Source organism: Haemaphysalis longicornis, unplaced genomic scaffold (genome assembly GCF_048455015.1).
Source record: "Haemaphysalis longicornis isolate Haplotype H1 unplaced genomic scaffold, Haemaphysalis longicornis Haplotype H1 scaffold_1, whole genome shotgun sequence".
In the NCBI taxonomy this organism is placed as follows: domain Eukaryota; kingdom Metazoa; phylum Arthropoda; class Arachnida; order Ixodida; family Ixodidae; genus Haemaphysalis; species Haemaphysalis longicornis.
Genome location: NW_027526203.1, coordinates 9,726,937 through 9,752,145, shown reverse-complemented (window position 1 = coordinate 9,752,145; position 25,209 = coordinate 9,726,937). Strand labels below are relative to the sequence as shown.

General features: G+C 46.0%; 1 protein-coding gene across 1 annotated transcript in view; it reads left to right on the top strand.

Moving 5' to 3' along the window:
* LOC144175090 (valine--tRNA ligase, mitochondrial-like) overlaps nt 1-25,209 on the top strand; it is a 234,542-nt gene that overhangs the window by 115,818 nt on the left and 93,515 nt on the right. Inside the window, exons 16-17 of the mRNA XM_077704154.1 lie at nt 15,910-16,035; nt 17,534-17,638. Coding sequence (XP_077560280.1) covers nt 15,910-16,035; nt 17,534-17,638 — 231 coding nt within the window. The remainder of the gene's footprint in view (nt 1-15,909; nt 16,036-17,533; nt 17,639-25,209) is intronic.

Genomic DNA, 25,209 nt, shown 5'->3' with positions numbered 1-25,209 from the left:
ACCTTCTCTATTACAAGGGGAATTCTCCACTAAAAATGAAGGAAGCTCACACTAACATGTAAGACTTGAAGGTAGCGAAGGTTTATGCAACCTACCTTCAAGACTGTCACGAAGGTTTAAGTCCACGATTGCAGCAGATTTGCTTCTTCTTCACTCCCGCAACAACCTTTACTCCATCATTGTTGTTATAAGTGTGAGTGTCTTTCTTTCTTTTTTTTAAGTGATAATCATTGGACATGGCTTCTAATCTCCCTGAGTGGGTATGCTTGGCTTGAAAAAGGTGTGTCGGGCAGGAGTGCTAGGCATTTTCTTGGTCTTGTTAACTGCCGGGCGGTCGCCACGAAGCCCACGGTCACGTGCGCACGCTTGGTAATTTCTTGGTGTTTTTAACTACAGACACGAAAAATTACGATTTGCTAAACAGCTTCGCTGTTAAAACGCATGCAAAAGGCATCCTTTGCAATGAACTAAACATCTGCTACAGTGCAGTTTGAGCTCTCATGAATATGCCGATTGCCCTGACTGAAGGCAGCAGGCTTGCCTGCAGTGCGCCTGCGCTGACAGGGAAGGGTGGTGAGCAGGTTGAGCTGCCGATTTGTGGGTGGAGGAGGAAAGGCCTTAAACACCTTCTAGGTAAGAAAGCCTGTGCACTGCTCTGTAGGGTCACTATTCCTCGCCAAATGATGGCCAACTTTCATCATACCATAGTAATGGTACCTTCTTTTCGTGCAGAGGAGATTCAGAAGAACAATAAATCTTCCTTCCCGATTCACAGGTTGTCATGCCACAGTGAAGGTTGCTGTCTTTTATTACACCTCGGTTTCAACACTTTGTCCTTAGGTGTTGCACGCTTTTGATTGCCCTCGATGGAGCCAAAGGGGAAATCTTTAGGCTTAAAACATTTGGCATGAGAAAACATGAGAAATATTTGGCACGCGTTCGTTTCCCAGCCGCAACGGCGCTTTTCGGATGGAGGTGAAAAGCAAAAATGCCCGTGGGTACGAGATTTCGGCACACGCTAAAGATCCCCAAGTGGTCAAAATTAACCCGGAGCCCTCCACTATGGTGCGCCTTATCACCTGCGTTACGTCGGCGTGTTAAACCCTACAATCGATCGATCGAAATATTTGGCACAAAAAGTAGGCGTAGATTTGTGCCCTTAGCGGACTCCACTTTCAAATTTTCATGCATCTTGCGTACGTGTATAGACATTTGAGATGGAGCTGTTCAAAAATTTAGAAATTTTTGAACACACTTATAAAGTAATTTACTAAGGCGAATGATATAGCTATAATTGTCTACCTTGAAACCCATATCGGATCCTTGTTACACAATGTTGAGACCTCTTGGCAATTGTTTGTTAGAACCATACGTCATTGTGTTGAGAATTTCGTACCGTGTCGAAAAACTTACAAGCACCTTGGATTAGCTGGGAAATAATCCACATGAACCATACAATTAAAAGGCTTCGCAAGAAGCATGTACCAATGACACCCCAGTTTAACGATCTGAAAGGCCAGCTACAAACAAGCTTGGCGCAAGCAAGAAACCATTTTTAAAGTAATACGCTGACAGAATTTCTTCAGAGTAGCCCTCAAAAATTTTGGCGGTATTTAAGTGAGTCTAAGACCGGTATTATCAAAATGAAGGTTAATGGTGTAATAATAAATGATGCTCGTACTATTGCTGAACTTTTTAATGCATACTTACTCAAACCGATGATTATGAACTTGAGCATTCATTTGTTGACTTAGACAATGACCTATTAGTGATGCAAGAAGGCATATTGCACATGCTATTAAAACTTGATCCCAAAAAATCTGCGGGGCCTGACGGCATTCCTAATGCTTTTAGATGCAAAGCATCTCTTAGTCGACCCTCCGCCGTCCGGCGTCCACACCTCTCCTCCTCTCCACAACAGCTGTGATAACGCCACTGATGATGATGATGATTGCTATTGGTTTCCCCTTTGAAGCGGGGCGATGACATGTCATCTTACCAAAAAGGACTAATATAACCATGTTTTACACTCTTGGTTTAATGCTAGCGCTGCTTAGGGCAGGCACTAAAGCTCATTAGGCCCAAAATGTTTTTTTTTCCCTGTTACAGGTGGTAACTGTCCTAGGCAATATTCCCCTCTCTGCTTTTCGCCCACCAGCATTCTAATCTTCTTTTCGTCCCCTCGACAGCCTTGAAAATAACTTCCTCTGTGATACCCTGAAATCCTAGGGCTTCTGGAAGCCCGATATTCCCTTCATGTAGATTTGGATGGATACCCTCACATTCTAACACTATGTGCCGCATAGTTTCTGTTTCTTTTCCGCAGACCACGCATATGCCATCATTTTGTGAATACTTCCCCACAAAACTCTTAGTTCGCAGGCAACCTGCTCTAGCCTCGAAAAGCAAAGCACTGCCCTGGGAATTATCGTAGAAATTTTCCTTTCTGATGTTCGATTTCTCAGCCCTGTACATCTCTAACGACGTTTTAGCTTCCATTTTTTCCCTCCATTTATTCGTTTCAATCTGCCTTGCCTCTTTTTTGGTTACCTTGGCTGTTTTGGATTCTCCACTGTTCTTTCCGTATTTCATCGTTAGCCTTCTAGTCTTTCTTAACCACTGCGTGTCCAGGCTTTTCAAGTATACGTACCTATAAACCTTAGCTGCCCACCTTCATTGATCCATTGCCCTCAACCTCATCTCAAAGCATATTTTACTCTGAGCTTCTCTAACTTCAAACGACCCAGCCCATATCTCCCTGAACTGCTTCGTTAGTTGTTTTTCCATGCGCACCTAAGGCCAAACGTCCTACCGTTCTCTGGTTTACTTCAAGGCCTGATAGAACGTCTGATTTTAAGCAGAGTACAGCATTCGCAAACAGGAGACCCGGAACCATTACTCCTTTCCACATTCCTCTTACTACTTCATATTTGTTATACCCCCACAGAGCTCTATGCTTCGTTATAGCTGCGTTTCACTTTCCCTTAACCTTAAGTTGCTCCTCGTGAGTTCTTAAGTAGTTATTCCCTTTGTTTATCCACACTCCCAAATATTTATATTCCTTCACTCTAGGTAATTCGCCTTGCTGGATAGACACTACATCAGTGGTAGCGTCATTGAAAACCATTATTCCTGATTTTTCTGCACTGAAATCTAACCAGAGATCGGTGGCTTCCTGGCCGCTAATATTCATTAGCCGCTGCATATCAGTTTGGTTATCAGCTAAAAGAACAATGTCGTCTGCGTATAACATTCCCGGAATACGCTGTTGTGCCACTTCGCCTTGCAGCATATGGGTTAGGCTAAACCCTACTTGACTTCCAGTTTCTTTTCTAACCCTGCCATGTAAAGCATGAACAGTATTGGGCTCAAAGGGCATCCCTGTTTCAGTCCCCGATGGATGTTGACCTGCTGGGTGCATTTCTTTCATTCCCAAGTAAGGTGCACTCTATTGTCTTTATAGATTTCTATAAGGAACTGTACTAACTCGTCATCTAATCCCTGGAGTTTCAGTGTTCTCCACAGCCGTACTCTGTTTACATTGTCATATGCCCCTTTAATGTCCAAGAACGTAATCCATAGTGGTCTATTCTGTGCTTTCGCAATTTCAATGCATTGCGTCATCACGAACAAATTGTCATCCAGTTGCCTGTCTTGTCTAAATCCATTCTGCAGTTCCCCAAGTATTTCGTTTTCTTCCATCCATGCTTGAATTTCTGATTTTATCGCGTGCATTACGAATCTATACACCACTGACGTTACTGTGAGTGGTCTGCATGAATCAATACTGGCTTTGTCTCCTCTGCCTTTATATATTAAATTAATCCTACTTTCTAACCAGTCCTCTGGTATTTGTTTGGCTTCTATCACCTTATCTATTGCCCTCATAAATGATTCCTTACTTTTAGGTCCAAGCAGGTTTATCAGTTGCATTGGTATTCCGTCCGGGCCCACTGCTGTCTGGGGGGAAACTTTTGCTCTGCTTTTTTCCAATCAAGGTTGCTCAAACTTATTTCCCTCCCCGCAGTCTTCTGTGGCGCTGATGTTATCGGTGCTAATTTCCCTACCACTATTGTCCTAAACTTCTCACTAATCACTCAATGAATATGCGCCAATGCGTGCTCTCCTTCTAAATGTTCCCCCTCCTCATCAATCAGGAATTTTTTATGGTTATCGTTTTTTGAGCTTAGTGATCTTACATGGTTCCAAAACTTCTTGGATGCGCTTTTGTCCTTCTTCCGTATTTATGCAATCCATTGTTCGCTTTTCTGCTTGATCTTTGCTTGCACCATTTTCTGCACTTCTAGTTTTTTCCCACGGTAGATATCCCATTTCTCCTTCACTACCTCCGGTTCCATACCAGTTGTTTTTGCTTCTCTATGTTCTCTGGACGCCCTTCTTCGCTGGTCAATAGCCTCTTTTATTTCCTTATCCCACCAGCTTCTCGGCTTTCTCTTCCCTTCCCATCAGTTTCGTTGCTTTGCTTCATTCATCTTACCCTTTATGAACGCAATCATTTCGTCGTAATCCCAATTTTTGCCTGGGTATTTATTGATTTCATCTTCCAATCTATCAGTGATGATCGTTAACTGCTCATTATTCAAATTAGTTCCTCCTGTTGTACCTATTTCTACATTTGTCCTGGTTGCACCTCCAAAGTGCAAGCTAAACCGCTTGTGGTCGCTTCCTAAGCTGTCTGTTCCATTTTCATCTATCCTCATTTCCCGCAGCCTTCCGTATACTGTCTCGGATACTAAACTGTAGTCTATGCTGGACTGTCTGTTACCGCTTTCCCACGTTATTTGTCCGTCACACTTGCTTTCCGTGTTTACTATTACAAGCCGGTTTTCCTGACATAGATCTATCACTAGAGAACCGTTGTGGTCTGTGTATCCATCCAAACCTTCTATATGGGCATTCATATCTCCAACTATGATTATTTCGCCCGAATCTTTGAACTCGTTTATATCTCTTCTCAAACAGTTTACCATTTCCTCATTTTCCTCCCTAGCACTACTTCCGGTCCACAGATACACCACTCCTAACCATGTATTTTTCCCCTCTATGGTGCCTCTAACCCATAGATGCTCTTTACAGCTTTCATGCACTCTCTGCCAGTCGGTCTCTTGTTTAATGAGCATGCCAACACCTCCCCCTTTCTTCATTCCTGTGGCCCTGTTGCAACCTTCCCAGACATAATTGTCTATGATAGGTGGGGCTTCTAGGTCCCGGAGGTGAGTCTCGGCTAAAGCGTACACGTCTATTCCTTTCCGTTCAAGTTGCTTTTGAATTTCCACCCACTTATCTGGCTTTCTGCCTCCCTGCATATTCATGTAGCTGATTAAATATTTATTGCATTTGTTTTTCCCTTTCCGCTTATGGGGTCTGGTTTTGTCTTTAACAGAATTGTTTGCTCCATTGTTTCCACTTAAATGTCTTCCGTCAACGCTCTCAGTTATGTCTGTAGGTTCTCCGTTTAGCTCTAGGCCAGGCTGCCCACCAGCGTTGAGTGTGCATGTGTCCCTTGCTTCCCCTTTGTCTCCTAGTTTGCCTTCCTTAGCTGCGCGGGGCCCCCTAAAAAAGCTACTGCTCTCCCACCTAAGCGCCACCCCACCTTGTTTCCTAGCCTGGGGCTGAAGTGAATCCCGTCCCACTGAAAAGCTTGCCTATGTCCGATGCTGCCCACTACCCTGTTCACGTCTATCACTTCAAGCCCAAGTTCCCTGCCGCACCTCACGATCTCGCTGTTAGCAGCGAGTACTGCTTGTTCGGTGTGAACGCCCTGCTTCATCACCTCCGGCACGGTGCAGACTGCAATGAGCACCTTTGGGGCCGTCGCCTGCAGTTCCTTTACCCCCTTTTCTATCTTCTGGCCAAGTTTTCCCTCCTCTCCCTTCAGAACATCGTTAAGCCCCGCGGCAATCACCACAAGGTTTCTAGCTTTACTAGACAAGGCCAACTGACCCTTCACTGCAGTCATCACCGTCTGCATCGTTTGACCTGGGAAACACCCCACCTTCACACGCTTATCCCCCTTTACCCTTTCCACTATGGCAGCGCTGCTCCTCTTCATATCAGAGTCACCCGCAAAGATTACCACGCTATCATCTGCCACGTGCCGCTCTTCACTGGTACCCGGGTTATCGACTGGTTTTGCTGTCCTATCTTGCAGCACGTGGGAGTAGCTGTTGCCTTTCGTTGCTTCCACCCCCGGTGTCACCTCAGTGCATGCCTCCGCTTCGCTGCATGGGCCGAGGTGTTCGTCATTTGTTGGCGAAATGACGCTCCTTTCTAGCTTCCTCTCAGCTGCTTCTAACTTTCCCTCAACGGCCTCCCGTTCATCGCTTTCGTTACTTAGCGCTGCCTCCAGTTCTGCAACCCGCTTAGCTAACCCCAAGTTTATCCGCTTTTACGCGCTCTAGCCGCGACACTACTACGCATAATCGACATGTACCTGCCCCTTCGTCTGCCTCGCCGCCATCCGGCTGAAACTCCTCTGCGTCTACGTGCCGCGGACAGCTACCACACTGTGCCAGCTTTCTACGCGTCATCTCGGCTGAAAAACCCGACACAACTAGAAAGAACCGTGCAGGTAAATACTCGGCTTCGGCTGTCCTCCGCTGTCTCTGCCGTTTCGCTGTCCTTCACTGTAGAAGCCTGCTGTTGTCGGAGCACCAGAAAAGCACGTCCGAGCAGGTCGACTGCGCACCACTCTCTCTCCCCTCCTCCTCTCCACACCACCTGTGCGCTAGCGCGCGCTGTTCCTCCCCTCCCCTCTCCACGCCAGCTGTCCAATCATGCGCATGTGCGCTGCTGCTCCTCTCCACTCCCTCTGCTCTGCAAATAAACCCCGTCCACGCTCTGCTCAGTTGCCTCTTCGGTACTGCGCCGTCCGATGACTGGAAATGGACGCCAACGATTCCGTCAGCAAACTGGCTGGCAGACCTTAAACTAGCGCCAGTCAGCACACTGTCAGAACCGCGAGCACCTCCGAAGACAAGGCTGCACAGAGGAGAGCTCGCGACGCCGAACATAAACGGCAGCGTCGAGCAGCGCATTCCTCACTTCGAGAACGAGAAGCCGCTTTGAAACTCCAGCGGCGAGTAGCTGATCCAGATGGCGTTTCGCAACGTGACAACGCTTCGAAACGCCAGTGTCGAACAGCGGATTCCTCGCTTCGAGAACGAGAAGCCGCAAAACGTTCCCCACTACTCAATATATAATCATCATCATCATCATCACCACCACCAGCCTATCTACGCCCACTGCAGGGCAAAGGCCTCTCCCATTATTCTCCAATTATCCAATTACCTCGGTCCTGTGCCAACTGTGACCAATTTATCCCCGCAAACTTCTTGATCTCATCTGCCCATCTAACTTTCTGCCGCCCCCTGCAACGCTTGCCTTCTCTAGGGATCCACTCTGTTACCCTTAATGACCAGCGGTTATCTTGCCTTCGCATTACATGCCCTGCCCACGTAAAGAAGACATTTAATACGCTACTACACGTGTCTTTACTCTAACAACCAATTAACACGCTACTACTCCACGGCTTTGCATCCCCTCAGGGTTCCCACGGGGGAAGATGGTGTAATTTTTTTTTTTTTTGAACCGCTACGCTGAGTACTTATCGGAATTCCTAACTGGTCTTTTCAATCTTTCACTTGCTACGGGGGAAATACCGGCTGATTGGGTTATAGCACGTGTTGAACCAATTCATAAAAAAGGTGCCCTTTTATCGTTTGAGAATTACTGCCCCATTTCTATTACAAGCAGTTGTTGCAAACTCTGTGAGCACATTATTGCTAATTACGTCTATGAATTTCTCAGTGAACACAATGTGCAATCAAAGCATCAGCATGGCTTCAGAAGGGAGTTATCAACTGTTACCCAGTAGTTACAACTGTCCATGAATTTTCACGTGTGCTTGATGTTTCTGGGCAAACTGATGTACTGTTTTTAGATCTTTGTAAAGCCTTTGATAAAGTGCCACACGGGAAGTTGTTATACAAATTGTAGTGTTTAGTATTACCTACTAAAATTATTGATTGGATTCAGGCTTATCTTCAAGATAGACGTCAGTATGTAGAGATTAACAATTTTTAATCGGCTGTTCTTCGTGTGTCTTCTGGAGTACCACAGGGAAGTGTGTTAGGGCCACTTTTGTTTTTAACCCTTTGAGGGTTGAATTTTTTCGCCAAATGCGACCCCCCAGGGTCGATTTTTGTTATTGCTGATTTAAATTCTTCGGATGAATCATGTCAAGAAAAATTATCGTAACTTTTTTAGGGTGACTTTTTTTTGTCACCATAAAGTGACAAAAAAATCGTTTGTGTTGTTACATACATGTGGTTTATTCATGAGTAACACAAGAAAAATTTTAAATAAAAACAAGAGTAACAAGTCGGCACCTTTTGAGTGAATCGAAATCAGATAGACATTAGTTTCGCAGGAGCAAAAAGCGGGAAGCGCCTGGAGGACGATACCGAAACCAGCTGCTGCGCGTGGGCACACAGCCGGATGCGCGAGCGATAGACGCCGCACCGCTCCTATAAAATACAAAAAAAAAAAAAAACGAGAAAAGAGCCTTATCAGTTTCGCAGGTGCCCTTGGTCTGTGGCAGGTGCAAGAAGCGAAAGGCGCCGTGCACCCGGTGGGCGATACCCAGCGCGCCCCCTCGTTACCGGATGTGCAAGCAATAGCCGGCGCGCCACTGAAGTAAATCATAAAAAAAAAATAAAAAGAAGAGCCATTGGTTGTGGGCTAATGTACGGGATAGCAGAGGACCCCGGCTAGCTTCGCTAGAGAACGCTACGCGCCGTACACTAGCCCTGCGGAATCCGAAGACTCACGCACGGGTTCGGGTACTCACATGCGGTAGACAGGCTCCGGCGATCCAAAGTGAGGCTTTATTGCCTGGCAGATACAGGGCATATACCAGACAACACGACTATCGCTCGCGGGGAGACAGTGGCTCCTGTCGCTCGCTCAAGCCGCTGGGCTCAGACCTCGATATCCGTCATCACGGCCGCGGGAGCAGGGGAGGCATCCCGAGGCGACCGATCAGGGCAGAATCTCTCGGCAGAGTCCGTGGAGCCAACTGGGTTCACCGTCATCGGGGCATTCGGCGTAGGCACAGCCGAGCCAACCGACTCCGACCAAATCGCCCAGTCGACTCCCCGGCGGAGCGCTCGTTTGTCCCGCAGGTCAGCTCGGAGGGGAAAGGAGATCTTCCCCAGGTCGGGGAGAGGGTGGCGCGAAGGAAGGTGGCAAACTGGTCCTCCTTCCCCCGCGCCCTTGCGCACACGTTCGCGGCGAGCCGGTTCGGCGCGCGCACGGGGTCACGAAGAGGTCATGACTGACGTGACGCGCCGGCTGCCCAAAATGGCGGCTCCCAGCTCGCGGAAACATGTGCAGGCGAGGCGTAGGGAAACAAGGATCCCCACATGGTGCAAGAAAATAATTTGACATATTTCCGCAGCGTGTCAGTACATGCCAAGCAGGAGAAGTCGGCGAAAAAAGTGCGCTTTTCTAACATAGGAGTGATGACGTACATATAAGGTATTGACCATTTTGAAGGTGTTTGCAGAGGACGTATATGTACATTTGTGACCCTGAAAGGGTTAATTTATGTTAATCATTTAGCTTCTGTCATTCCTGAGAATGTGTCTGTGCGTTTGTTCGCGGATGATTGTGTCATTTTTAAGCAAATTTCCTCACCGTGTGATCATGTGGCTTTACAAGATGCACTTATCGCTATCGACAACTGGTGTCAGAACGGGGGCATGCAGTTAAACACTAAAAAAACTGTGCTACTGCGTATCACCAGGAAAGTAAGTCCTAGTCAATTCCACTATACTCTAATAGGCACTAACATAAATAATGTAGACAAATATAAGCACTTGGGGGTCACTCTCACAAGCAAGCTAACTTGGTCAACCCACATATCTGACATTACCACTTCCGCATTACGTAAGCTATGGTTTCTAAAAAGAAAACTAGCATGTGCACCCTCGCGCTCTAAAATTCTAGCCTATAATGCCTGTGTTCGTTCAAAGCTTGAGTATGCTTCCATTATTTGAGATCCGCATACCAAGAAAGATATTATGAATCTGGAATGTATTTACAGAAAAGCAGTCAGGTTTATTTTTGGCAAATATTGCAGGCTTGATTCCCCGACGACCTTAATGCAATTAAACGACATTTCTACTTTAGAGGCTCGGAGAAAGTTCAGTCGTCTTTCCTTTCTTTACAATTGTTTGTGTGGTAATGTGAAAATTGATCTCCCTGACAGTGTTAAACCGCTTCAGCACGACGTACTCGTCACGGTCATGAACATGCTTTAACCCCAGTTTTTGCCCGATCAGATGCTTTTAAATATAGTTTCTGCCCTAGAACTGTGGAGGACTGGAATTGTTTGCCGTGTGACATCTTCCATTCTAATAGGTTTCTTGGTGACCTGGACCGTCATCTTCTTTCTTAACTTTTGTTTCTTTTGTATTGTTGTCTGTTGTTTTTTACAGTTATGTTTTGATGATGTAGGGAATGGGCAGGAAGGGGAAGACCTGGGTGCCCCCTCCCTGAACCTTTCAGCCAGGGAAATTCATAGAAAACTGACTGTAAGACTACTTCTGTTTCTTCAACATTTTGATTTTTTGTGGTGGTGTTGGGCAGCCCAGAAGGCCATGTCTGTTCATTGTGTGATTTTGTTCTCTATGGAACACATTTCTTACGATTCAAGTACTAGTTGAAAATATTCAGGTGTTTCTGTTTTGTGTCTCTATAGAGAGGAAAGTATGTAACCGGACGGGTTCTATTTTCTTCTGTTTGGAAGACAACATGCACAGTTTGTAGTGAAATATCCATAATCATTGTTATAACTGATCATTACTATAACCTGGTTAGGCAGAGAGAGGTAATTTTCTGAGCATTGGGTAGATTTTACTCACCATCTAATAAACCAAAAACCTAACTGTATGGCTGTGCAGACTAAGTGGTGCGCGTGTTAACCAACTCAACACAACTCGCACTAAAATGCCTTCTTGGTAGGAGGAAGCCTCCACATCACATCCTTGAGTTTCTTTTTTCAGTGAATGGCTAATGTTTCATAATACTGGGGCAACGACCCCCTCCCCCTCCCCCCTTTTTTTAATGCTGAGGTAATTAGTGGTAACCTAAAGAATCTGGTTCACTCAACTATGGTGATGCAGCGCTACGACTTTTTTTTATCCAGACTTTTTTTTATCCACCCTTCATGGCTAGCATGGCCGCAGTCATTCATGTTTTCTGAGGGCGTTAAAGATAGATTATAGTTGCCTTTGTGATCAGTTCAGGCAGGCTGCAGTCTGAGCTGATTGTGGAGTTTATGGATAGGTGCAAACGAAACACGCAAACTAAAGGGTGCCTATGTTTTGATTTTCTGTGCCTAAGTTAGAGGAGAGAAGGGAGTGCGGGCTGTATTGGATGGCTGAATCAGTCTTTCTTCTTTCTTTTTTGTGATCTTAAAACGATGCCCTAGCTGCACTGGTTGATCAGCGGACCAGCCAAAAAACCACACTATAAACAGTATTGTGCCTCGGGCAACCCCATTATAAGTGGTACGCATGTGCTTTGGGTTCTGTGAGAGGCCTACAATCCAGGAAAACCCGCATTATATCTGGTCCCGCACTATAAGCGGTTACGTTATAACTGGTCTGCACTGTACATTACAATCTACCACGGGGCAAGATCATGGGGAAACAACATACAAAGCAGTTAATATAATCAAACCACACGTGTACAAACCAAGAAACCAAAAACCTTAAAAAGTGCATGAGCCATCTGTAGCTGCCACACATAGTCATTCTTGACAAACAGATAAAGCGGGGTACAAGACAGATAACTGAAGTATTTCGTATCAAGAAAAAAGGAAATACATGTGTCAGCCAACCGTCGGTCATGTTATCAGACGCTGAGTTTGCATTTTCTGGAAAGAAGACCGATGGAGTGTGCATTGTCATTTTTTTCTCGGTTTGTACACGTGTGGTTTGATTATATGAAGGCGTTTGTTTGTTGCTTTCCCACAGTCTTGCTGGGGGGTAGATTGTAATGTACACTATATGATGACGGTGGCTTTGATTGTATGTATATATGCATGTGTGTTCACGATTGAACTTTTCAGTTCTTGTAATTGATAGTCAGAACAATCGGAACTGTAATAAGCGGTCTGTTTTACCATGTAACAGACGGCAGAGTTGATGGTGTTGTTATATCATATGTACTCCCTTATACATATTGTTATAAGGGAGTAGGCCATCATTGCGAGTACCCTTCCCCTCCCCTTTTCAGAGCAGAGGAGTTAAGAACAGTCCCCTTCCCCCATGAACAAATCTCGCAGCCGTTGCCTGTGATGGTTTAAAAGCCTAGCCAAATTGTTTTGTGTGTTGCGTCCCATATGCCCAGTCTCCTTCAGAGGAATTAAATGAAAATTATGACATCAACACGTGCAACTTTTTCTGTTGCTGTTGATAACAGTCAGAATAGTAATATAATAGTCCTAATAACCATATACTAATAATTAAAGCAATAATAACATGCAATTATAACTGTAATAAGAATGGAAGCAGCATACTTTTACTATAATACTCAACCCTTGTAGCTCAAAAATGGAAGTTGCCTCGAAACCATTATCTGATGGCGCATGCTTATTTTAAGGCAACATATTTGTTTCTTGCTGTGTTTGTTTTATGCCATGAAAATTTTTATGAAGCTTAAGGCCACCTACCCTTCCGTAGTTTTTTATTTATTTATTTTTACTATAAACGTTTTACTCACTCATTCTTAGCTCTGCCTACTTTTTTTTTCAGCCGGTTACTGAAGCTTGCCCAAGATATCAGAAATTCTGTATTGGAACCATTTGGAACCATTTCTGAACAGTTAGCAGCAGGTTCGGTATTGTTTCAGCTGTAAAAATTAATATTTGCTTCTGCTGCGTAGTTGCCCAGCTGGAAGAGCCCATTTGTGATGGCAGCTTTGGCACACGCGCCACTGTTCCTTGAAAAACACGTGCTGCTTGCGATTCTAACAACATACCAGCACCTGATTTACATGATAAAAGTTCTGACTACAAGTTTAAAGGTAATGCCCAATCGTCAGATATCAGTTGGTCAAGGACAGCGTTTAAACCAGGTCATAATGCCACCACCAGTTTGGTGACAAGTTTGGTTTTGTGGCGAGGGTCCTAATAAAACTGCCTATTCTGGCAAAGTCTGCAACAGTTTTGGAATTGTTTCCTGAGGGAAAATTAAGGTGGTACTGCAGTGCAGGAAGCCTTTGTTGTTGAACCGTCTTTGTTGCGTGATAGCTTCCTGTAGAAAGTTGGCCCGCCTGGATTATGGGGGTTGCACCTAATATCGGCAATTGTGGCTTCAGTTCGCAGCTAGAAGATGACAGGGAGTCACCAGTATCAGTTCGCATCAGCAGTAGGGGTGTTTGAATAGGGGTTTTTGGTTTTGAATTCGAAGCAAATATGAAGTGAATAATGGTTTCGTTCAAATAGTTGCAAATTGAAGCGAACGTATAGCAATTCACAATCATAAAACTGAAACACACAATTTCTCAAGTTGTGTAGCCTGACGCTGCAACTTGCCATCTTTATCGGGACCACAGCAGCACGTGGCTTTCTTTTCCCCGAGCTGCCACTATAAAAAGGCCAGGCTCTCACAATAAATCATTCAGCATCACAGTGATCTGCATACTGTCATTGACTCTTGGTCACCGAAAAGCGCAAGCGGAATAGCGCAAGCCCGTATCAGCAACTAGCCTGTGACAAATGAAAGGCTCGATTAAATGGATTTGTGAAATTTTTCTGGGCCATAAAATGAACGCAAAGAAGCTATTCTGCTGAACTTTATTTATGATATTACGTTTCATACAGGGGTAACTTTCATCCCATGAGGTGACCTTCACCCCAAACATTTCAGTGTTAGAGTAATGACAATGTAACTATACTCTGATGAGCCATGATCAGCATATTTATCTGTAAAAAATTGTAAATGGCAGTTTCATGAAGGCTTATGTCAGTTCCTGGAAGGAAACTGTGCATATAGAGCAAACCGAAGGCATGAAAAATTAGCCTTGTCGTAGCCAGCATGCCCTCATAGCGTGGGGGTATCGTCCCTTTCCTGTTACTAACAATGCATGAATTTCGATTTAAATAAAACGCTGGTGCCGCTAACGACCCCACATGCATGCACAAGAATCCTCTATGTGTGTTCTGGGAAGGGCATTTCATGCCTAATACGAATTTATAAAAAGTGTTGAGACAAAAGTTGGTGCAAGTGCGTTGTAACAAATGTGCATGGCAGACTAGCTGTGCAAGTGCCTTGGTGTCAATTTCCATCGGAAGAAAGCTTTGTCTTGATGTCTGGGAGTGCGAAGTTATACAAGGTCATTGTCCTTCCTATGTCCTGCACAAAAAAAAAAAAAAGGAACATTACAGGTTCAAAAGGATGAGCTTTGCACATTATGTAGTTGATTAGAAGACGGGGTTACTCGGGGACTGTGTCAGGTCACTGCTAAGCTTTCTAATCTGGAGAGTGTTGACTGGAGCAGCGAGAGCACGACCTCGTTATCAGGATGCGAAGGGGGAAGCACCAGGGTGCAGTTGGCTCAAGCAAAGTCCTCTTGCCCTTTAGCAACGTGTCGCCGATGTAGTTTTGGGTAAGCATGTTGCCGCTAGCTGAGCAAGCCAGTGTCTGCTTGTGGTGGCAATGCCGCCTGTATTATGTTGCCTATCGTGTCAGCTGAAAATGGCAAAACTGCTGCTTTCCTGTTGCTGTCTCCTGCCCTCCCCCCTCGCTAGCGTTTCTGCGTGCTGCCTGTGTAGTGTCCCGAGTTCTGTCCACCGGGCGGCACCGATTAATGGAAACTTATAAGAAATGATTTACAGGGTCCGTGCAGCCTGCGCAAGGTGGTGGCCATGTGCCTCCATGCTTAGGGACCTTAGGACACCTAGTTTCTCTGCTGATCTGTAGTGCGGTGCGTGCTGGCAGACATGTCGCGGGCGTCCCTACTGATGCGACAGGCAGTGGCAGCGATGGTGGTTGTCAATTGCAAGCACTCAAAATACAACTCATCTGATGTCCATCTATTTCAAGCTTGTTTTCAAGAATATAAAGAATATATTTTTCACTAGTTTTTAGTGGATTGAAATACTTCTAGCATAATTAAAGTTTTTGTAGAGTGCTTTTTGACTCAAAGCTAACAGAGTATTGGGTCATTCACTTGGATGTTCGGATGTTTCTGTTGTTTGCACAGGCCTAATCAGCAAGTGTGCACCACCAAGTTTTCTTTTCAATTCCTAGTGGATTTTATGGCTCTCATGCTTCTCCGGCACTCTTGTGTTGGGTGTAAATTGCCATTGGCAATAGGAAAACGACTGATTTCTTCAACAGGACCATCTAAAAATAGGGACCAACCACCTGTGATAATTTTTTTTTTCCTTCAACCTATGTGTCAAGATAATTTTATATTGGCTTGATTTACTGTTTTTACCCCGCTAGAAATTGTGCAGTTGGTCTAACTTGTAATTGGCCTGTAACAGCCCCACACCCCTTGGATTCATTTCTTGCCTGCAGTATCGTATGACTAAATAAATAAGATGGTGAAAGAGGCCATCACCTGTGAGCGCTGCGTGTGTGTGGATGTGTAGGATGGCAACCATGGTAGAAACAGTTCACCCTTGCGCTGAGAAAAGGTCACGAACGACCGCGTGTGTAGCCTACTGTGCGTGAATGGGGAAAGCGCACCTTGGGGTGCAAAGGGAAAGGCAATTAGTGCCCTGCTTAGAAGCTTGTACTATGAAGCGGACGGCCTCGGGGTGGTGCAGGATGGGGTGATCCCTTGTGTTTGTCCCCCGCCCTGCTGCAGACGCGGTCCCTGCGCTCCTTCTACCCGCTGTCCCTGATGGAGACTGGCCAGGACATCCTCTTCTTCTGGGTGGCACGCATGGTCATGCTGGGCAAGGAGCTCACGGGCCAGTTGCCCTTCTCCAGGGTGGGTGCGCCTCTTCCCCTGCACACGGGGAAGCCTTGTCCGGGACCCGCCACGGTGGCTCGGTGCCTGAGGCATTGTGCTGCTGAGCCCGAGGACGCGGGTTCGATTCCCGGCCGCGGCGGCTGCTTTTCTGACGGAGGCGAAAAGCGAAAACCCCCGTGTGTGCGAGATTTCAGCGCATGTTAGAGATCCCCAGGTGGTCAAAATTAATCCGGAGCCCTCCACTACGGCGCGCCTCATCGCCTGTGTGGCGTCCGAGCATTGAACCTCATAATCAAATCAATCAGAAGCCTTGTTCGGGCATTTGATACGGGCCCTTATCTTTCGTGGGACAAAAGGCATCTGCCCAAGAGTACACCGATTGATTCTCATTGCACTCGCCACGTTTGCCATTGAGACGTTTGAACTGCTGCAATCATAGCCGTCACTTATTGTTCTATCACTTTTTCGAGCCTGGTTAGGTTTCTCTACGCACTGTAAGTGTCTGCAGCACTTGGAATGTCTCTCATCATCTGCTTGCTGCAGTGAGCAGGTGACGCTACATTTTCACTTTTAAGCTCATAAAAAAGTACTCAAGAAAGAGGAAGTGAGAAGACAATTAATTTGGTAAGAAACAGTTTGTCAATCAGCAGCTTAGTTCTTAGAAATGTCCGTGGTGAGCACAATGGGAGGGCACTGCGGCTGAGCAGTGTGGAAGTGTCGAGTTTATCCAAATAAACATTGCTCAATCATACAGCACTGTATTTCATGATGGAAATGCTGTGTATGTATAATTTTTAAGAAAGAAGGCAAAAGGTGTGGACAAGGATCATGTCTTTGAAAAAGGCTCATTGGTCGACTTAAAAAAGCCTGGTTGTGTAGCAGATGCTCTGCCAACAGTGCAATTAATGGGCTTACAGCATAGCATCACCATTTCTAGAAGGTATTAGTACTAGTTAAAATAGAAACAATTTGACCCCATAGTGAAGCCGACAGGCTTAAATTACTGGGAAGTATTTGGGGGTTAGAATGGATCACCAGAGGACCGGCACACTTTTCTATGCATCTCAGAGAAATTGCTCTGAACATGTTGAAGAAGTTAGCAGTGGCGATAATGGGTACCTTGTCTTTATCCGTTAACAGTGTTGGTATCCTTGTCTTAATCCATGCCCAGCTGAGGCAGACATGTTCACTGAGCGTCAAGATCAGCCTTCTGCTGTAGAAAGGTACACTTTGTCACTGATAAATCAAAGAAAGTGACCCCTGATGTGTGTGTTAATCGAATAATCGTTAGTGTGGTCCTCCACAGCTTCCCTTTGTAGCAGATTTTGAGCTCAAGGTAAACGAAAGCTCCAGTTTGCGGCCCTGTTTTAATGAGGGGCAATGTGCCCCCTCTGCGTGACTGCTTTTTTAGCGCTCAATTTAGGGCTCAGGGACTGTGTGAAATGTGTTCGAAAGCTACCATCAGTCCTGCACTCACAGCTACAGGAGGGGTGGATCGTTCCTTCTCGTCTCGTAGGTCCTGCTGCACGGCATGATCCGAGACTCGGAAGGCCGCAAGATGTCCAAGTCCCTGGGCAACGTCCTGGACCCCCTGGACATTGTGGAGGGCAAGCAATTGCACGTGCGTGGTTTTTCCTCCTTTCCCCCAGTGCATGCAGGAGAGGTTGGGTGCTGCCTCCTGTGGGTGGTAGGAGTCTCCCCACCGCCGTTTTATTTTCAGCCTCACTGCACCATCTCTTGCTTCCTGAGTTGTGCGTGGGTCTTGTGAAGCCAAGCACTGTACGACTTGGTAAGACGGGTAGCAAAGGTTGACTCGGCCGTTGCATCGAAACCACTGAACTCTGGAAGCAGTTGAAATTTTAGTTAAAGGAGTGAGCATGAAATCAGGAAAGGTGTGAAGGAAGTTTTGAATTCCGTAGAGAATAATGCGGTATTCAGAGCAAATCGTGCACAAAGTTGGCCTTTTTTTTTTAAGTCTGTCATATTTGTTTTATGATCACGGGGAGCAAGAGAAAAACAATGAACTTGTCTAGCTTCGCGCTCCTAGACACCGAGATAAAGCTTTCTTGACAAGAAGGCATTGACGCTGCAGCACTGGTGAAGATGGTTTGCCTACACATTATTTGTCCTCATTCACTTGCCCCGATTTTGGTCTCAACTCCTTTTTGCTTTATAATTAGGTATAAAATGCCCTTTTTGGAACCCATATTCAAGGCTCTTGTAGATGCATGCAAGAACATTTTCGGTGCTTGTGCTTTTTTAGAAAGGAAATTGATGCATTGGTCGTCAAACCCAGGTATATCGAACCTGAAAAAAAAAAAAAAACACCACCTATCTGTTCGATATACAGTGTAGACCGCTTATAACGTATGTCGCGGGAGCCGCAAAAATCCGCACTATAAGCGGTACCGCACTATAACCAAAACACGCGCGAATTCAACCACATCGCCACCCATCTCTCAAGTCAACCTATATTTATCATCACTCAAACGCACAGCACTTAAAAACGAAGGCACGGTCTATATTTCGTATTATGTTTCACATCAGCCGCTGCTGCAGGGCAAAAGCGCAGTCTCACAAACGGCGAGCGCGGCTTTAACTTCGGTTGTGTTTGTTTTGAAAGACCATGGCTGCGTTTTTAGCGTCTATGAACAGACGCCGCAAGACGTGATAAAAACGCCCGCGGGATTTTTTTTTTTTTTTTTACCCCACCTTGCCGAAGGCGGCAGCTTATCAGCGCAACGTACTGGTGGTGGAAATCTTCGGCTTCGCGCGGCTCGAATGTTCGGAAAGGGAAAGAGCGGTGGCTTATCTGCAACAACGTTCTAAAGCGTGAACCGCGTGGTAGATTTGGTATCGCGAAAACGTGCAGTGCACGCCAGCGCGGATACAACTGGCGTTGTGTGGGCGGCGCGGTAAGAGGCGGCAACATGGCGTCGGCACTGGCCGTGAAGCGGTGCAGGCAGTTCCAGTTCTAACCGCTCGCTGAAATGCCGCACGGGGCGCAAGCAAAGATGCTCATGCAAGAAAAGAGCTAATAATGTGGGCGAAAAGTGGAATATAAACTGCCATCCACGCTGCTTGTGAAAGCGCCCATCAAAAAATACCGCGGTGGTAAGCCTAAACATCTCTGGCGCGGCTAGCCGGCTCGGAGCGGAGCGCTTCGAATCTCCCGCCATTAGGTACGCGTCTCCCCATTGGTGCAAGTCGTCAGGCTCCTCCCACTGCCACGCGAAGAAGCCACCGCGAGCGCGGAATCGCCGACACGAGCACGAAAAAAAAAAAAAAAAACCCAAAAAAAAACTCGCGCGCAACGCCGATGTGAACGATTCGTGCGCGAAAACGGACCATGCGGTTCACGATAAATAAAATCAACTTGCTGCGCGCGGATGGGGAGTCTGTCGCTATCTTCCGAGGTGCATTAAGCAAGGACAGTTGTGGTTATCAGGTACGCACGAACTAAAGGGTGCCTATTTTTTTTTCTTTGGGTGTCTACGTTAGAGGAGGGGCAAGGGGTGCACGCTGCATCAGATGGCCGATTTCATCCTTTCTTTTTCTTTTGCTACCCTAAAATGATGCCTCAGCTGCGCCGGTAGATAAGCAGACCCGCCGAAAAACCGCACTATAAACGGTATTGTGCTTCGGCCAACCGCATCTTAAGCGGTATGCTTATGCATTGAGTTCTATGGGAGGCAAACCGGTGGTCGCAAAAACCCGCGTTATATCCGGTCCCGCACTATAAGCGGTTACGTTATAAATGGTCTACACTGTAGGACGTAATTCACTACAAGCAGGCTAAGGTGTTGGACATCATAACAAGCATATACCAATGAAACTGCCTTACTTTCAAATGAAATGTTTTTTTCTGAAGTATCTTTTTGGATATGGGCAACTTCGCTATCTGCGACAGTACACACACCTTGACATTGTCTAAAGAGTCGGAGCAGCTGAGGCTGCAGCATTCTGCATTTGCACAGAAGTGCCAGATTAGTGCAAGTGCATTAATCACATCTGAGGATGTGGGCAAAGGATTGTTGTTGCTTTCCCAGTTGCGCCCGTTTTCACCTGCGCTCGGTACGATGTCAGTTTCCCAACTCTCCCGTGGTACCCACACTTACAAACTCACTGATTGTTGATCTGTTAATGGTACCTGCCGCGGTGGCTCAGTGGCTAAGGCGTTGCGCTGCTGAGCACAAGGTTGCGGGTTCGATTCCCGGCCGCGGCGGCCGCTTTTCTGATGGAGGCGAAAAGCATAAACGCCCGTGCGTACGAGATTTCGGCGCACGTTAAAAATCCCCAGGTGGTCAAAATTAATCCGGAGCCCTCCACTACGGCGCGCCTCATCGCCTGCGTTGCGTCGGCGCGTTAAACCCTACAATCAATCAATCAATCAATCAATCAATCAAATCGATCTGTTAATGGTGTCTGAAAATCCCAACAACTCGCTCCAGACTGAGGTGGCTTATTCCGCAACACCAGGAATGGTTTCATTGCACTCAATCATTTTCAGTCATCAGAGGCACGCGGAAGCAGTGTCAGATGGTTTCATTTGTAACATCTGCCGAGGACCTGCCAACACGAACAACCCCCGCCTTATTCTTCCAAGACCAGGCTGAGGGGGCTCCTTGGAATTCTGCGCGCTGTGGATATGTAACTTATCACCGCGTTTGACTCAATTTAAGATCACCAGCTTTACAATAAAAAGGCAAATTGTGCCGCATCATGCTATCCATCACAGGAACACTGCGCAAGAAAGCTCACAAAGCGCAAACAGTACAAACACAAGGAATAACAAAAGCACAGCAACAGGTGACAGCTTACAAACAGCCTGTGATTGGCTGTCTGAGCATGCAAAACGGGTGGGCCAGGATTCCCCCCCCCCTTCCCCCCCCTTTTTTTTTTAAATGGGGGGCATCAACAGCTTGCTCTACACGGCACGGTAGAGCTGTTATGACCGAAAGAGCAGGGGTGCGAGGGGAACAGCCACCTGCAAAAGCAACCGGGCTAAACCACTTTTATGGTGCGCCACCGGTATTTCTCATTCCCCGTCCCGCGAGGGAAAGCCAACTTAAGGGGGCACTTCTGTGGGGGTTTGCGTTCGATATATCGGGAGACGCTGGTATGTTTGTTTGATTTAAGTGTAATTTTTGCTGTATATTCTCATTGCAAATATACGATGTTCAGAAATAGTTCGAAATATAGAATAATTTTATGTAAGTGGGTTCAATACCGTCTGGTTTGACTGTAGTACTGGGAAAGGGACCCATAAACAAGTGCAAAGTGGGAATTTAAGTATACAGTTGAACCTCGATATAATGAACCTCGATTTAATGAAATTCACGATATAACAAATTTTTTCAAGTTTCCTATCAAAGTTTTGCTAAATGCATGTATTTTTATCTCGCTTTTACAAAGTAATTTCGTGCGGCGCTTCCGGAAGATTTAACGAAGTCACGGCAAGAAAGGAAGAACGAAATTCCAGTCGAGGCACGTTTTATTTTGCCTTTCAGAGCCTACATTGGAAACATTCAGTACTCGCATTAACTCTTAACTCTTTCGGGACCGCTCCATAGGCCATTGATCACATATGATCGATGGTTTCGCGAGCCTGCAGAATACAAATTTTCGCTCGATGGAACACCTAGCGACATCTAGGAGATAGTTTGAAAACTATAGTTTTCTCTTTTGTGAAGTTTCTTTTTTTATCGCCAGGCGGCAACGCATCAGATATTTTATTCTGACGGGCAGTGGTTTCGAATGTAAGCAAACATGGCGTCATACTTGCGCGAGCGCGCTAAGAAATCCGCCTCATCTCGTCTCGCATATCTTCGCCTTCTACTGTGGATTTTAACGATGAGAGTGGCAGTGAAGAGTCAGAATGCGGCTTTAGAGATCGGGTTTTAGCTCGAGTGAGGATTCAGGTGTCGATCAGCCTGGAACATCATATCGCGCTCAAAGGTGGGTGTTGGTTTCGGTTTCAATTGTCTCTGGAGTAGGTATGTGCGCTTGAAATATGTTCTGGCTGGTTTATATTTGTTCGCTAGGGTGTTAACTACCTATGGTGGTGATCTCCTGCCACCATGTTTTCGCCGAGACGAAAGCCCGGCGTGTAGCTGGGCGACGACGTAGCCATGGCCCTAGTGCCAAAGAGATCACGCACAAAACAAAAAACCAGTTACACCTAGCCGCATCAAACTTTCGCGATGAAGAAACAAAGCATTGTGTTAGATTTTGTATATCCTGAAATAATTTTATTCTTTTTTAATATGTTTATATTTACGCTTTTTTCTATCTTTTTCTGTAGTTTTTTTTACAAAGTTCTTACTTTAAGATTTTTTCATGGTTCTATCATCAGTGTTGAAGTAAAACTTGGTATTGTACGTCAAAAAACATGTAATTAGCTGCATTTTGGTATATGCTAAGGTAGGATGGTGCCTTTGCTTTATGTAATAAAAAATTTGTAGTGAGACCTCACTTTTTCATCACTTTTTCGGGCGGTCCCGAAAGAGTTAAACGGCTAAAATGAAAGAAAAGCGGTGAAATCTGCGGTTGACAACAATTCAAAGCGATGAAAAAAGCTGCTCAAACCGCTAGCGGTCATAGACAGTTGAATAGTGCGGCCACCATTTTGACGTCTCCATCGTTGCCTACGCCAGCGCCCTCTATGCTTAGGCTGCCGAAGCCTACTTCAAGCTTTTTTTCTACACGTCCTTCCTCACGGTGTTACTGCCCTAGGTTGTGCTTGCTGATAACCACATTAATATTTTGTTCGTGCATCATTAGGTGAGTCTTGTAAGCAGTGTGAGCACTCCAAGGGAAGGAAAAGTGTTCCGAACATGATCTGAGGGAGTGTCAGTGAAACCGACGGTAGACCGACAGCCACCGAAGTGATGGATGCCATCGACGTTCTGCGGAGGCACGCAGGCGCACACAAATGTTTACGAGCAAGCCTTGTGAGCACTGTCAGCATATGAGGTCAAGAAACGCCAAGCACTGCTTACAGAATTCTTCACTACGGCTTAAACATCGAGTGCTGGTGGCAGTAAATTGCTCTCTTTGAATGTGGTCATCTTCGTTTCACTCGTGTTCATTAGACAGCTGCGATGCGGAGAAATCGGTTTCTTTAGGGCTCAGTGGGCATTAAAGTAATTGCTTAATCGAATTTGCCGGAAGATATTTAATGTAAGCTTTTCGCTTTAGTGGGAGCACATAAGTGCTGCTACACACAGTCGGTCCGCGTGTACTCCGCTCGACTCACAATCATGGCTATCTCTAGTGCCGTGGTTGCATCACGCACCCATACTGCAGCAGAGTTTTTGTACATGAAAAAAGTCTTTTGAAAGCTTCATAGCACCCTTCCGCTGTTGGCCCACCCATAGCCTCCTATATAACCTACTGTGCCTGCTCTGTCGCCCTGAAACCCATTGGAGCAGCCCGTTCACTGTGGGGGCGCCAAGTTCCCAGGTTTTTCGATGGCCATGCCGATGCGAACTGCTGTACAGGCGGAGGGGAACTGAAACGCACCTCGGCATCGTCTGCTACGCAAAGGCGTCTTCCATCTACAAAAGTCCGCAAAACGTCGAGCTTGAACTTCATGAGGCAGTATTAAAGACTGAGCTATATGCGTGGCGTCGCAGAACTACTAAACTGCATTCTGTGTACTGTTTCCGCCTGCAAGCTCGCTCTTTTGGGTTCGCTACGGCAGTTTACCAACTAAATGTATATATGACCTCATGGTTGTCATTGCGATAAGAGACAGTTAACTTTTCTGCCACTCCATAGGAGTTGATAAGTGAAAAATAATTAGGCTTGATTCAGTGTTTGGTGGTAATTGAGTCATACGAATTAAATTTGGTTTAAAGAAGTCCAAACTGTTGAGCTCCCCATTTTTACTGACAGGTCCATTCAGTCTCGTTCTGCCGCTAATATCTAATCACGGTCCCCGAAAGGGTACGCACCGACTCTTCTCCCCCCTTTATTTCTCCGCCGCCGCTGCTCCACGAAATGGTGCCATCGCGCATGTAGTGGATATATTGACGACGCGGTAATCGGCAGTGCCGGGCTGCTCAAATAGAATGACGGCTTACTCAGTGTTTGAGGGCCCCTGTATAAGCTTAGGATAAGCATTCAGCATGCGCTAAGCTCGTTTCTCTCTATAATTCTCCCCGCTGCACTTACTCTTCTCTCACCAATCAGATACCGAATAAGCGATCAATTCCCAGTGGGTGACAAACCCACTTGCGAACTCGCCCGTAACATTTCTGGCTGAATCGAGTGAAATGCAGAAATAAACTTTTGCGTTAAATTATTCACAATCAAACAAGGTAGCCCAAGAAAGACCATTTCTTTTGTAATTACCGCAATCAAGTTTTATTTTTCTGCTTCGTGAAAGGCCTCGTGAATCTTTATACCTCTTTTGTTCAATAAGGAGCTGCCCGTCCTCCATGTGCCCATCAGTGCTACAGCCAGAGTCTCCTTAATACAACACAAACATTTTTGTATGCAAAGGGCCTTGACAACATTTTTTTAAACCACCCATTGTTGCCAGGTGTGAAGACAAATGTTGACCGTGCCCTCGCCACACAGGAGAACCTGGGATTAGGGCGCCACCGGAAAGAACGGCAGAATTTCTGGCACTGAGCAGGCACAAGGCGTTATACAGGAGGCTATGGCCCGCCGCACCCCTCAATGCCGCGCCTAAGCCTACCACTGAACGGACGAAAAGAGGCGTAACTTCGAACCAGCACCTCGCCGGAGGGAAGTTCACGGGGCATGGACGCGGGTTCAGTTGACTAACAGCGGCGTTTAGTATTGACCGAAATGAAAAAAAATAAAAAGTTGAAACCTAGTCTGCTATCACATTTAATGAGGCGTTGCGGAAAAAGCACCGGTTTTACGACGACACATGAACTACCGTCGGCTAACCGAATTCCATTGCGTAAGTGTTGAAACTTTTATTTCACACAATTTTCGCGGCCCAAATTTCGCTTTAAGTGGAGAGGTAACTACATAGCAGTTGTTTCTGGGCGATGGGCAAGGTTTTGAAACCTCAATAACTGGTGAAATGAACTGTAAAATCGAAACCTCGATTTTACGAAATTCTCGATTTAACGAAATTTCCGCCCCCAAGTACGACTTCGTTATTTTGAGGTTTAACTGTACCAGGCCTGGTGATGGGGGATTAATAGTGAG